This window comes from Cherax quadricarinatus, chromosome 37, assembly GCF_038502225.1.
Source record: "Cherax quadricarinatus isolate ZL_2023a chromosome 37, ASM3850222v1, whole genome shotgun sequence".
NCBI lineage: Eukaryota > Metazoa > Arthropoda > Malacostraca > Decapoda > Parastacidae > Cherax > Cherax quadricarinatus.
Genome location: NC_091328.1, coordinates 14,295,092 through 14,310,628, shown reverse-complemented (window position 1 = coordinate 14,310,628; position 15,537 = coordinate 14,295,092). Strand labels below are relative to the sequence as shown.

At 38.5% G+C, this 15,537-nt stretch overlaps 1 protein-coding gene across 4 annotated transcripts in view; it reads right to left on the bottom strand.

Moving 5' to 3' along the window:
* The window catches only part of LOC128702942 (armadillo-like helical domain-containing protein 3), a 93,651-nt gene that overhangs the window by 52,968 nt on the left and 25,146 nt on the right, over positions 1-15,537 (bottom strand). For all 4 annotated transcript variants that reach the window (XM_053797427.2, XM_070091900.1, XM_070091899.1 and 1 more), the window contains 3 exons: positions 9,117-9,272; positions 8,337-8,485; positions 6,509-6,745 (listed from right to left, as the gene is read on the bottom strand). In XM_053797427.2, the coding sequence (XP_053653402.2) occupies positions 6,509-6,745; positions 8,337-8,485; positions 9,117-9,272 (542 nt within the window). The remainder of the gene's footprint in view (positions 1-6,508; positions 6,746-8,336; positions 8,486-9,116; positions 9,273-15,537) is intronic.

The following is a 15,537-nucleotide window of genomic DNA, read 5'->3' as shown; positions in this document are numbered from 1 at the left end:
GTTACAGGAAAGTGGGTGCAGGAGGGAAGAGGAGCGATTGGTGGAATGATGATGTAAAGAGAGTAGTAAGGGAGAAAAAGTTAGCATATGAGAAGTTTTTACAAAGTAGAAGTGATGCAAGGAGGGAAGAGTATATGGAGAAAAAGAGAGAAGTTAAGAGAGTGGTGAAGCAATCTAAAAAGAGAGCAAATGAGAGAGTGGGTGAGATGTTATCAACAAATTTTGTTGAAAATAAGAAAAAGTTTTGGAGTGAGATTAACAAGTTAAGAAAGCCTAGAGAACAAATGGATTTGTCAGTTAAAAATAGGAGAGGAGAGTTATTAAATGGAGAGTTAGAGGTATTGGGAAGATGGAAGGAATATTTTGAGGAATTGTTAAATGTTGATGAAGATAGGGAAGCTGTGATTTCGTGTATAGGGCAAGGAGGAATAACATCTTGCAGGAGTGAGGAAGAGCCAGTTGTGAGTGTGGGGGAAGTTCGTGAGGCAGTAGGTAAAATGAAAGGGGGTAAGGCAGCCGGGATTGATGGGATAAAGATAGAAATGTTAAAAGCAGGTGGGGATATAGTTTTGGAGTGGTTGGTGCAATTATTTAATAAATGTATGGAAGAGGGTAAGGTACCTAGGGATTGGCAGAGAGCATGCATAGTTCCTTTGTATAAAGGCAAAGGGGATAAAAGAGAGTGCAAAAATTATAGGGGGATAAGTCTGTTGAGTGTACCTGGTAAAGTGTATGGTAGAGTTATAATTGAAAGAATTAAGAGTAAGACGGAGAATAGGATAGCAGATGAACAAGGAGGCTTTAGGAAAGGTAGGGGGTGTGTGGACCAGGTGTTTACAGTGAAACATATAAGTGAACAGTATTTAGATAAGGCTAAAGAGGTCTTTGTGGCATTTATGGATTTGGAAAAGGCGTATGACAGGGTGGATAGGGGGACAATGTGGCAGATGTTGCAAGTGTATGGTGTAGGAGGTAGGTTACTGAAAGCAGTGAAGAGTTTTTACGAGGATAGTGAGGCTCAAGTTAGAGTATGTAGGAAAGAGGGAAATTTTTTCCCAGTAAAAGTAGGCCTTAGACAAGGATGTGTGATGTCACCGTGGTTGTTTAATATATTTATAGATGGGGTTGTAAGAGAAGTAAATGCGAGGGTCTTGGCAAGAGGCGTGGAGTTAAAAGATAAAGAATCACACACAAAGTGGGAGTTGTCACAGCTGCTCTTTGCTGATGACACTGTGCTCTTGGGAGATTCTGAAGAGAAGTTGCAGAGATTGGTGGATGAATTTGGTAGGGTGTGCAAAAGAAGAAAATTAAAGGTGAATACAGGAAAGAGTAAGGTTATGAGGATAACAAAAAGATTAGGTGATGAAAGATTGAATATCAGATTGGAGGGAGAGAGTATGGAGGAGGTGAACGTATTCAGATATTTGGGAGTGGACGTGGCAGCGGATGGGTCTATGAAAGATGAGGTGAATCATAGAATTGATGAGGGAAAAAGAGTGAGTGGTGCACTTAGGAGTCTGTGGAGACAAAGAACTTTGTCCTTGGAGGCAAAGAGGGGAATGTATGAGAGTATAGTTTTACCAACGCTCTTATATGGGTGTGAAGCGTGGGTGATGAATGTTGCAGCGAGGAGAAGGCTGGAGGCAGTGGAGATGTCATGTCTGAGGGCAATGTGTGGTGTGAATATAATGCAGAGAATTCGTAGTTTGGAAGTTAGGAGGAGGTGCGGGATTACCAAAACTGTTGTCCAGAGGGCTGAGGAAGGGTTGTTGAGGTGGTTCGGACATGTAGAGAGAATGGAGCGAAACAGAATGACTTCAAGAGTGTATCAGTCTGTAGTGGAAGGAAGGCGGGGTAGGGGTCGGCCTAGGAAGGGTTGGAGGGAGGGGGTAAAGGAGGTTTTGTGTGCGAGGGGCTTGGACTTCCAGCAGGCATGCGTGAGCGTGTTTGATAGGAGTGAATGGAGACAAATGGTTTTTAATACTTGACGTGCTGTTGGAGTGTGAGCAAAGTAACATTTATGAAGGGATTCAGGGAAACCGGCAGGCCGGACTTGAGTCCTGGAGATGGGAAGTACAGTGCCTGCACTCTGAAGGAGGGGTGTTAATGTTGCAGTTTAAAAACTGTAGTGTAAAGCACCCTTCTGGCAAGACAGTGATGGAGTGAATGATGGTGAAAGTTTTTCTTTTTCGGGCCACCCTGCCTTGGTGGGAATCGGCCGGTGTGATAATAAATAAAAAATAAATATTATTATCATTATTAATATGGCATCTTCAAGACTAATAACACACTCTTAGTGATTTTAATGTGCACTTGCATGTTAGCAGTGTGTAAGTTTACTTAGGTACAGGTACACATACGTATAATTATGAGTTATAATAATAATGTAGGTATGTAGTCTGCCTGGGCTACATACCTACACCTACCTACATAGCTACACGATATTTAACCCTCTGACTGTTTTGGTTGTATATATACGTCTTACGATCCAGTGTTTCAAACGGATTAATATGCATAAGTTCTAGCGGCTTCAAATCAAGCAGGAGAAAGCTGGTAGGCCCACATGTGAGAGAATGGGTCTGTGTGGTCAGTGTGCACCACATAAAAAAAATCCTGCAGCACGAAGTGCATAATGAGCAAAAAAAAAAAAAATTGACCGTTTGTTTTGGATTAAAATGCCGACTTTGAGGTGTATTTTCGTATAGTATTTATCGCTGTATTCTCGTCTTCATGGTATCGTATGATAAAATGGAAAACATATTACAGAAATAGAGATGATTTTGATTAGTTCCATGAAGAAAACGACCTTGAAATTGAGCTCAAAGTAGTGGAAATGTTCGATTTTTACAAATATTCAGGAGTAAGCAAATCACACCACACGTCCAATACACGTCAACTGGGGAATCTAACATTCTTTCACTAGTGCACTGATATTATTTATACAATTTTTACAATAATGCAGTAGTCTGCATAACAGTAAATTTTGTATTTTTTGTATGAATAAAAAATCAAAATAGAAAGCAATAGTAATATAAGAGGGGCCTAGAGACGTGACTAATGAACAGAGGATATGTTATATTTGTGCCAAGAATGTCTACATTGTTTATTCTGGACCCTATTTTGAAAGTGGCATCTTTTTTAATTTGCATGAAATTGGCCAAACTGCCAATATCTGACCACTTTATTGGGTAGTTCAAATCAGTAAATGGGCGGTTTCTTGCACTCAACTGATAGAAAAAAAAATGGAGTTCTAAAGAAATAGCTATGTTTGGTCAACTGGAACAACGGAATTGGTCAAAATCAGTGCTCAAAGTCGGCGAAATAGCCGATGCGTATATGTCGCCGAGACCGATAACTTTGCAGGAGTGTAATTCCGTGAGTTTTCAACCAAATTTCGCACTTTTGGTGTCATTACCATTTGGAAAAGATTCTCTATCATTTCATAAGAAAAAGAAAATTTTTTTTCCCAAAAATTTGGCGACATAGAATGACAGTTTCAGAAAGGGGCTTGCGACAGCCAAAGGGTTAATGTGGCCCAGAGACATATTACCATTGACATACTATGTCACTGACTTTAATCATTTCTAACAACTACCTTTAGATGCCATCATTAACAAAGGGAGAAGTAATGAATAATTCAAGCCGAGAATTGTCAACAAAAGCGTTATGTATTAAGGGTAGTGACGTAATGTTTTCCCTCCGCCCGGCTACCACACCTCCATAGTGTATAAACAAAATGTTTATATGATATGTAACGTGTTTCTTACATAATTTAAGAAAATATAATAGATGGATTAATGAAAATGTCTATATTAAAATAAAATAAGACATTTAATGTGCCCAAGAGTGATTATTATTAGTATTACATAATGTTTTCCCTCCACCCAGCAACCACACCTCCATAGCATATAAACAGCATGTTTATATGTTATGTAACGTGTTTCTTATATAATTTTGAAGAAAATATCATAGATGGATTAATGAAAATGTCTATATTGACATAAAATTAGACATTTCATGTGCCCAAGAGTGATTATTACATAATATAGAGATGTGTATATGGAGAATGCAAACAAACCGGGTGGCCCGCGCCGTATTTGAAAGACCACTTGCCGTATAGAAAGTTTTGGTCATAATTTGAGATCGCTGTATTAGCGGAATGCCGTAAGGCAAAACGCCAAAAAGCGGGGCCCTGCTGTACATACTAATTTTTTATAATATTAGATGTGTTTCAAGGTGTTTTAGCACTTCAAACACTGCTTCCCTTGGAATAATCGCTGTACAGTGGAGCTCCAGTTTCTGTACTTAATCCGTTCCAGAATATCGGTCTAAAACCGAAACGTACGAAAACCGAATTAATATTTCCCATAGCAAATCATGTAACTACAATTAATCTGTTCCAGACACCCAAAAATATTAACAATAAATTTTTTAAAGAATAACTATAGTTTTGCATACAGAAAACAATGAGAAATAAACATAAATGACTAATTTTAATGATAAATGAACATTACATACCTTTATTGAAGACTCTCATTGGCGTACTGAAGGCGAGGAGGGGAGAGGGAGTTGAGTTATTGTTTGGAAGGTAAATTCCCCTCCATAAGGACTTTAGGTATCAAAGCCCTCTCTGGGATTATTTGCCTTCTTTGTTTTTTACTGGCAGTGGACCCCTGTTGCACTCAAAATCTGTCCAGAGAGCTCTATTTCTGGCATCTCTTTAAAATTTGCCTAAAATGGGACAAGGTATTGTCACTGAACATGTTGCAGATACGACTTGTATCAGCTTTGTCAGGGTGATATTTTTCAACAAAAGTTTGCAACTCATTCCACTTTGTACTTATGTCCTTAATCACTGAAGAAGGCACCTTCTCTCCTCTTTCTTCCTCCTCCTCTGAAGCAATTTCCTCAGCTGTGGTCTGTTGCTGTTCCAGATGAAGGTCTTGCAGTTCTTCAGTGTTAGCTCTTCCCTGTGGTCCTCCACCAACTCTTCCACATCCTGGCCACTCACATCCACGACATGGACTTCCCCAACGACACAATACATTCCACAACACCTTCTTTACCATAGGGCTGGCACTAGGAACTTTCTTTGGGCCCATGGTGGCTTATTTCGCGGTCGCAATTAATAAATAAGCACAAAAATTGCAAAATGTTTCGGATGAATGCTCACTCAACCAGTGACAAAGCCAGGCTGATGGCATTCCCGGGTGGGTGGACACGTATGATATGTACAATTTCCGGATCGAGGTACGAAATCTGGACCAAAATTTCACCCAAAAACGTGTTCTAAATCCGAATTGTATGATGTGCGGCCCGTACGAAAACCGGAGTTCCACTGTATATATAATATGACTGGCTTTTATTCTTTTTTTTTTTTAATATTTTGGTCTTCTAAGGCTATGATACAAGGAATATTTACAACATTACAATTATGTCCTTAAAACATGGAAATAAGTAAGACTACATAATTGTTATTTATTATATTTTTTCTGCTACTTTGGTCTTCTAAGGCTATGTATAATAACACTTATAATTATTCGCACTGTTTGACTTTGAATATGAAAATGTTTGTTTCCTTTAAAAGCTTACATTCTGTGGTTTACATATTATAAAATACTAATCACAAAGAAGGCCTCTAGCATGCCTAGGCATTTTGGGGAGACTAATCCTAATTCTTACTCTATACTGACACAGGTTATGGAGCAGTACATTTTAATATACCTTATTGTATACTAGGTAACTGAAGTGATTAATTAGATTTATAATGAGGTAGTACAAAACATATAACAATATTACAATTAGTAATTTTAGTAATGGGAATGGTTAAGTCTTGGCATGATACACTGTTTCAATTAAAGCTCCTATCTTAGGCAAACTTAGGGCTAACTGGGTTACCCTGGGTTATATACCTAGTGTGTTTTGTGCCTAAATTTCACTGTTAGTATTATGAAAGTGTAATACATCTGGACTGAATAAATCATCTTTAACCCTTTGACTGTTTTGGTCGTATATATACGTCTTACTAGCCACTGTTTTTGACGTATCTATACTCATAAATTCTAGCGGCTTCAAATCAAGCAGGAGAATGCTACACAAATAACCCGCACATAAAAGAGAGAACCTTACGACGACGTTTCGGTCTGACTTGGACCATTGACAAAGTCACACTAACCAGAAGTGGAGCAGGACGGCTATATATAGGCAGGAAGAGGTGATGGTGGTAGTAGTAGCAGTAGTAGTAGTAGTACAAGAATAGTATATAATACCGACAAGATGAAATTAAGACCCGCACAACACTGTGACATCAGCACATTTCTGGCAAGACAGTGAGCTGCAAGACTCGCCTGCCATGGGTTCGAGCTCCACTCATTCTGCGATTTACCTCCTTTACAATATGGAACACTTACGTATTAGCAGCTGGAATGGTGATGACCATATATGTACTATCTTGGTGGAAATATACACTGAAATACTATATATACCCCTTTCAAGAAAGATTCCTTACCAGTATTCTAAAAAAGTTACTAATAAATTTGTTGGCTGAACTGAGGCTTCCATTTCCACAGTTGGTGATGGATTTGGTGCATCGGGAGAATCTGGAATTGGTGGTGTGATACCACGATCAAGTGTGTTGGCTGGGGAGGGTGGTGTGGAAGGGTCTGTAGCAGTCGTGAGGGCCGTGATGAAGTTGCGATTAAGGTGAACTGCTTCATATAATGCCAACAAAAATGAGTCATTTGCCCTGTAAGGAAAATCTGCTGTTAACCTATGTTACACTAAATGGTTTTATGTGGTGCTAATCATTTTATATGCAAATATAATTATGCAAACTTAAGAATCTAAAAGAAAAAATTATTTAAATGAATTAAACCTGATAAGCAATTCAGAAAGCATACCCTATATCCACGGGGGATATGTTCCAAGGACCCATGGAGACCGAAACCACAGATAGCAGCAAACCCTAAATGTAAGTCCTATACATACCTATTATAAAGCTTAGATGATAAATTATGCACAACAAGTGGAGAATTATGACTTTTTCACTCATGGTTTCTTTTGGGCTCTGAAGAACTGCCAACTTCTCTACTTTTGCACTTTGGGGCTATTATTATGCCAAATTAAGAGGTATTTTTGGGCCACAGTAAACCATGAATAATTGAAACAGCAGATACTGAATCAGTGGATACAGAGGTTCTATTGTACTATAAATGAACCACTGATGTTGTCTTACCCTACTGATATACAGTACTATAATAAAAAAGGGATGTTATATATGTATTTTTTAATATGTCGGCCATTTACCACCAAGGCAGGGTGATCCAAAAACAAAGAAAAAAACTTTCATCATCATTCAATACTTTCACCATCACTCACACATAATTACTGTCTTTGCAGAGGCATTCAGATACGACAGTTTAGATGTCCCTCCAAACTGCCAATATCCCAAATCCCTCCTTTAAAGTGCAGGCATTGTACTTTCCATTTCCAGGACTCAAGTCCGGCTAACCGGTTTCCCAAAATCCCATCACAAAGTATCACCTTGCTCACACTCCAACAGCTCGTCAGGTCCCAGAAACCATTCATCTCTGTTCACTCCTATCTAACACGTTCACGCACACTTGCTGGAAGCCCAAGCCCCTCGCCCACAAAACCTCTTTTACCTCCTCACACCAGCCTTTTCAAGGACAACCCCTACCCCACCTTCCTTCCTTCCCTCCCCTACAGATCTATATGCTCACCATGTCATTTTACTTTGTTCCATTCTCTCTAAATGACCAAACCACCTCAACAATCCCTCTTCAGCCCTCTGACTAATACCTTTAGTAACTCCACACCTCCTCCTAATTTCCACACTATGAATTCTCTGCATAATATTTACACCACACACTGCCCTTAGACATGACATCTCCACTACCTCCACCCTCCTCCTCGCTGCAGCATTTACAACCCATGCTTCATACCCGTATAAGATTGTTGGTACCACCATACTCTCATACATTCCCTTGTTTGCCTCCATGGATAACGTTTTTTGTCTCCACAGATACCTCAACACATCACTCACCTTTTTTCCTTCATCATTTCTATGGTTAACCTCATCCTTCATAAACCCATCTACTGACAAGTCAGCTTCCAAATATCTGAACACCTTCACTTCTTCCATGCTCCCTTCCTCCAAAGTGATATCCAAATTTTCTCTATCTAAATACTAGTTTGATACCCTCATCACTTTCCTTTATTTATGTTCACTTTCAACTTTCTACCTTTACACGCCCTCCCAAACTCGTCCACTGTATGTTTGCAGGAATTACTAGTTATGCTTTTAATATACGTACTTTATGTGCTCATTGCGTGTAGCCATTTCTTCTGACAAGAACATAGAGCCGACCATTGAAGTGAGAGATGCGAACCATCCAGAACCCTGAGGCTCCATGAAGTGTGCAGAGTATTTATGATTGAAGTCTGCCAATGAAGCTGTGATCACCTGTGTAATGTAAAAACTAAACTGTGAAAAACCTGACAAAATTTTCTGTAGATTAAAACTTTTAATTTTTTTTTTATATGAACATAAGTAGGTAATTTCTGTAATGAACTTAATTTCATACTCTCTCTTTAGCTTATTTAACTGCATGTTTTGTAGTTATTTGTTAAACCTATGAAAAAATTATATAATATCAAGAATGTATCTCCATGGGGAAGTGGAACAGAATTCTTCCTCCGTAAGCCATGCGTGTCATAAGAGGCGACTAAAATGCCGGGAGCAAGGGGCTAGTAACCCCTTCTCCTGTATATATTACTATATGTAAAAGGAGAAACTTTCGTTTTTCCTTTTGGGCCACCCCGCCTCGGTGGGATACGGCCGGTGTGTTGAAAGAAAGAAAGAAAGAAAGATCAAGAATGTATATATGAATAATGACAACAGGCTAGTAGTCATCAAATAAATATTAAAGGCAACACATGTTACACTAGTCTTTGGGAAAAAATAGAACAAGACAAAACAAAGTAAACACTTAAAACCTTGAACCAATATTTCATGGTGATTTAAAATGCTCTTGATAAAAGAATATCTAAAATTTATGATACATTCTCACAGAAAAAAGCTGCCAGCTGCTCACCTGTCCATAACCATTGAGGATGAGTTCATCATCCAGTAGAGACAGATTGACAGTGTATGGGTTGGTCATCTCATGTTTACGATAATTTACCATAAGCATAAGGTATAAGACAGCCTCAGGTCCATGCTGGTTACGTGTACTGGAATGACTTAAAAGCTGAAAATTCAGAATAATTTGTTAAATGTGCATCCAGTATGCCCATTTATACTTCTAGAAAATAATATGAAAGCTGAATGATCAGAATCTAAAATTCTACCTTGTCCATAATAATCACCATATTAATGCATTACATTTGCTCTACTGGTGTCAGAGATGTCAGTGGAGTAAATACAGCCTCTCCTCACTTAGCGGTATACTCGTTTACCGACGACTCGGACTTACGACGGGCTCTCTGACCAGTATGCATACGTAAATAATACATATTACAGCTGATTTTCTTAATTATGTTTATTACAATATACAGTACACTGCTGTATAAACATTTAAAAATACAGTGGACCCCCGCATAACGATCATCTCCGAATGCGACCAATTATGTAAGTGTATTTATGTAAGTGCGTTTGTACGTGTATGTTTGGGGGTCTGAAATGGACTAATCTACTTCACAATATTCCTTATGGGAACAAATTCGGTCAGTACTGGCACCTGAACATACTTCTGGAGTGAAAAAATATCGTTAACCGGGGGTCCACTGTATACCAGAAATGTTATAAATGGTGCAAATGTGACATTAAAACAATATCAAAGCTGGATGACACAAACCCACTACCATTATAGTATGCTCCTCACTTAGTGATGAATTTGTTTACCAATGTGGTCTTAGGAATGGAACTCTGTTGTACTATCTTGAGATTTTTTCCCGTGTTCCTTCACTGTCTCAACCACCCACCCATGAAATGTAAGCCCTAACTTTTGTCTTTGGATTACATGATAAATATAATGGTGGAAAGATTATATATAAAAGCAGAATATGCATAATACAATAGAGTATAATACATTATTCAACCAATATTGAGATTAAGTTACCAAAATGAGTGAAGGAATGATAAAAGAAAGAAAAAAGGGTATGACAAGGACTCAAAAATATCTTTTTAATCCTGAATAAAATAACTCTGCACCTCTGCAAAGACAGTAATAGTGTGAATGATGGTGAAAGTGTTTGTTTTTCTTTGGGGTCACCCTGCCTTGGTGGGAGACAGCCAGTGTGTTAAAAAAAAAACCAAGTAGAAAACTGAAATCACACTCAGAGTTACTTATGGGCAAAGTAGAATTATGAATAATCAAAGTAGTATATATGTCTGTATAATGTTTGACAGGAAACAGGAAGTTTCCTGACACAGGTCTTAGTCATACGACAACCTGAAGCTGATGTCTTTGGTTATCTGACCAAGGCCTTCCTCTGGCTTAGCAGTCTACCCCTTTAATTTTTTTTTTTTCAACATGTCGGCAGGGTGACCCAAAAAAGAAAGAAACACTTTCATCATCATTCAATGCTTTCACCATCAATCACACATAATCACTGTCTTTGCAGAGGTGCCCCGATATGACAGTTTAGATGTCACTCCAAACAGCCAATATCCCAAACCCTTCCTTTAAAGTGCAGGCATTGTATTTCCCGCCTCCAGGACTCAAGTCTAGTTAACCGGTTTCCCTGAATCCCTTCACAAAATATTGTGGACCCCCGCCTTACGAAAGCATCGCATTATGTTAAATCTACCATACGAAGCATTTGAACACAAAAATTTTGCCTCGCCTCACGATAAAAAACCCGCTTTATGTGATTCATCTGGGATGCGTCCCACGTGTGGCCTCAACGCCAGTGTTTACAAGCCAGCCAGTGCGGTCACATTCATGCGTACATTCGGTACATTTCACCTTATCCCAGGTTTTTTGTGCTTGTAACTGCAAAATAAGTCACCATTGGCCCCAAGAAAGCTTCTAGTGCCAACCCTGTGGTAAAAAGGGTGAGAATTAGTATGGAAATTAACCCTTTCAGGGTCCAAGGCCCAAATCTGGAGTCACGCACCAGTGTCCAAGAATTTTCAAAAAAAAAAATTTGTTATTTTTTCTTATGAAATCGTAGAGAATCTTTTTGTGAAGGTAATAAAACAAAAAGTACGAAATTTGGTGGAAAATTGACGAAATTATGCTCTCGCGAATTTTGATGTGTCAGCGATATTTACGAATCGGCGATTTTGCCGACTTTGACTCCCATTTTAGGCCAATTACATTATTTCAATCAACCAAATTCTTAGCTATTTCACTAGTATTACTTCTATTCTATCGATTGAGCACAAGAAATCGCCAAATCAACTGTTTCAACTACAAAATAAAGTGATCGGAAATTGTTAATTTGGCCAATTTAACACAAAGTTCAAAATATTCCAATTTCAAAATAGGGTCCAGAATGAACAATGTAGGCATTCCTGGCACTAAACTAACATTTCCTCTGTTCATTAGTTATGTTTTGAGGCTTTACAAATAAATTCCATTTTGATTTTTTATTCACATAATGAATTTTTATTCACACCAAAAAATAGAAGATTTACTGTTATGCAATACTGTAATAATTGTATAAATATCATCACCATATTTGTGAATGTATATTAGACCCACCAGCTGACGTGTATTAGATGTGTGAGGTCGTTTGTTTACTCTTGAATATCGGCAAAAATTTAACATTTCCGCTACTTTGAGCTCAGTTTCAAGCCATTTCCAATGCTAAAACCAATCAAGATCATCTCTATTTCTGTAATATGTCTTCCATTCTATCAAATGAGACCAAGAAATCGCAAATACAACTATAAAAAACATACGAAAAAACACTGCAAAGTTGCTGTTTTAATCGAAAAATCATGATTTCATTTTTTTTCTCTCATTATACACAGTGTACTGCAGGATCTGTTTTATGTGGTGCACACATACCACATAGATGTATTCTCTCATATCTAGGCCCAAATGTACCACTCACAGTTTATCAGAGTGAGCTGAGCTCATGGCGTAGATCTACGGTTTGGACCCTGAACGTAAAGCCGTAGATCTACGGGACGGACCCTGAAAGGGTTAAGAAAGATTTTGAAGGGTTTGGGGCTAACCCTGAGAAGCCTATGACAGTTGTGGAATCCATTGTGCCTACTTCAAAGATTAAGGAAATGTGTGCAAAGTGGGTTGAAGTGCAAACCTTTATGGATGAAAATCACCCTAACACAGCTATTGCAAGCCGTGCTGGTGACTATTACAATGACAATGTTGTGGCCCATTTTAGGCAAATCTTAAAGGAACGGGAGGTACAGACCTCTATGGACAGATTTGTTGTGCAACAGAGGTCCAGTGACTCTCAAGCTGGACCTAGTGGCATTAAAAGAAGAAGGGAAGTAATCCCGGAAAAGGACTTGCTACCTCTCAAGCAGGTCCTAGTGGCATTAAAAGAAGAAGGGAAGTAACCCCGGAAAAGGACTTACTACCTCATGTCCTAATGGAAGGGGATTCTCCTTCTAAACAATAATTTCCACACTCTCCCCTCCTCTCATCCCATCAATCATCACCAGATCTTCAATAAAGGTAAGTGTCATGTATTTTATTCTTAGCAGAGTAGTAATTGTGCATGTCTTCTTCAGTTTGTGTGTATTAAAATTAATATTTCATGTGGTAAAATTTTTTTTTTTCATACTTTGGGGTGTTTTGCATGGCTTAATTTGATTTCCATTATTTCTTATGGGGAAAATTAATTCGCCTTATGATTACTTCAGCTTACGATGAGCTCTCAGAAATGGATTAATATCGTAAGGCGGGGATCCACGGTGTTACCCTACTCACACTCCAACTGCCTGTTAGGTCTCAAAAACCATTTGTCTCCATTCACTCCTATCTATTATGCTCACACATGCCTGCTGCATGCCCAAGCCCCTTGCACACAAAACCTCTTTTACCCCCCGCCGTCCATCCTTTCCTAGGATGACCCTTACCCCTCCTCCCCTCCACTAGAGATTTATACACCCTCTTAGTCATCCTATTTTGCTCCATCCTCTCTAAATTACCAAACAACCTCAACAACCTATCCTCAGCCTTGTGAATACTTTTAATAACTCCACATCTTCTCCTAATTTCCACACTATGAATTCTCTGCAAAATATTTACACCACATCTCCACTGCCTCCAGCCTCCTCCTTGCAGCAGCATTTACAACCCATGCTTCACACCCATATAAGTGTGTTGGCACCTTTATATTCATACATTCCCTTCTTTGCCTCGATGAATAACAATTTTTTTTGTCTCCACAGATACCTCAATGCACTGCTCACCTTTTTTTCTTCATCAATTCAATGGTTAACCTCATCCTTCATGAACCCATCTGCTGACAAGCCTACTCCCAAATATCTGAACACATTCACTTCTTCCAATTTTTCTTTACCTAACTTGTTTGATACCCTCATCATCTTGCACTTATCTGTGTTCACTTTTAACTTTCTTCCTCTACACATCCTCCCAAACTCATCCACTAACCTTAGCAACTTCTCTTTAGAATCTCCCAACAGCGCAGTATCATCAACAAAAAGTAACTGTGTTAACTCCCATTTTGTATTTGATTCCCCATAATTTAATCCCACCCCTCTCCCCAACACCCTAGTATGTATTTACAGTGGACCCTCAGTTATTGGCTGTTCTGGCTATCGGCCAACTCGGTTATCGCCCGGTTTTTTGGCTGAAGTTTTACTCCAGTTATCGGCTGTTATTTAGCTTATTGGCCATATTGGACGAGCCCATCTGCCCGCCCGCCAGCCACACGAGCGTTCATGAGTCAGTCTGGCTGTCTTTCTGGGCGAGTGAGGGAACTTTTGTTTTTTGTGGTTATTGATTGAGCATAACTGCAAAATAAGCAACCATGGGCCCAAAGAAAGCTCCTAGTAAGGTTCCTTTGGTGAAGAAAGTGAGAAACACAATGGAATTTAAGAAAGAAGTTGTTGAAAAGTATGAGAGTGAAGGAGGAAGAGAGAGGGGAGAATGTGCCTTCTTCAGTGATTCTACGATATGTACAATACTAAAGCAGCAGGAGTCGATAAAGGCTATAGCGCCAGCCAGCGATAAAGTGTAGCATTAACTGTGTAGCAAGTAAGTTAAGCGATTAAGCGACAGAAAAAGGACAACATGAAATTTAACTCCTCCAATGTTACTGGAGGCATATAGGACCACTGAAAACACCGCTGCCCTGCCTATCTTCCACCACCCTAAACTCATGCCAGCATCTCCTCCAAGGTACAGTAAGTGTAAATATTTCTTATTTCTAAATTGTAAATATTTGTTTATAAATTAAAGTGTAAATATTTCTTATTTATAAATTACGTACATTGTTTCAGTGTGAATAGTGGTGGTAGCTCTGCTGCCACCATTACCACCACTGTATGTACAGTTTATGCTCTCAGTGGCACTTATAAACTCAACATCACCACCACCACTCCACATATGTAATGACATATGTTATTCATTCTAGAGTATATCATGTTTCTATGTTATTAATATTGTTTAGTATGTCATATAAATGAACTGTGATAGATAAATAAGCCATAGAGTTGATAATAGTATCATATTTAAGCATTTTGTCCTGTCTCCAAATAAACTCGCCTCCCTTGCCATTTTGCATACGCCAACAAGACTCTTCAATAAAGGTAAACGTGATTTAAATGTTCATTTATCCATTTCATTAGTCATTTTATTTAGTTCTCATTGTTTTGTGTATGAAAAACTATAGTTAACCCTTAAACGGTCCAAACAGATCGACGTTCAAATTCGTATTGCTACAAAGGTAGATCTACTTTTTTTACATATTTTCAAATATAGGAAAAAAAATGTAGATAAAAGTTTTTTTACACATTTTCAAATGTAAAACAAAAAAGAAGATCTACATTTTTTTACATACTTTCAGATGTTGAAAAAACGTATATATACGTTTGGACCATTTAAGGGTTAATCTTAAAAAATGCATTTTTTGCTAATACAGTGGACCCTCGACTAACGCTATTAATCCGTTCCTGAGAGCTCATCGTTAGTCAGAATAATCGTTAGTCAAGTTAATTTTCCCCATAAGAAATAATGGAAATCAAATTAATCCGTGCAAAACACCCAAAAGTATTGAAAAAAAAAAAAAATTTAACACATGAAATATTAATTTTAATACACACAAACTGAAGACATGCACAGTTACATGACACTTACCTTTATTGAAGATCTGGTGATGATTGATGGGATGGGAAGAGGGGAGTGTGTTGATGGTCTTAGTGTTTAGCAGGGGAATCCCCTTCCATTAGGACTTGAGGTGGCAAGTCCTTTTTCGGGGCTACTTCCCTTCTTCTTTTAATGCCACTAGGACCAGCTTGAGTCACTGGACCTCTGTCGCACAACATATCTGCCCATGGTGACTTATTTT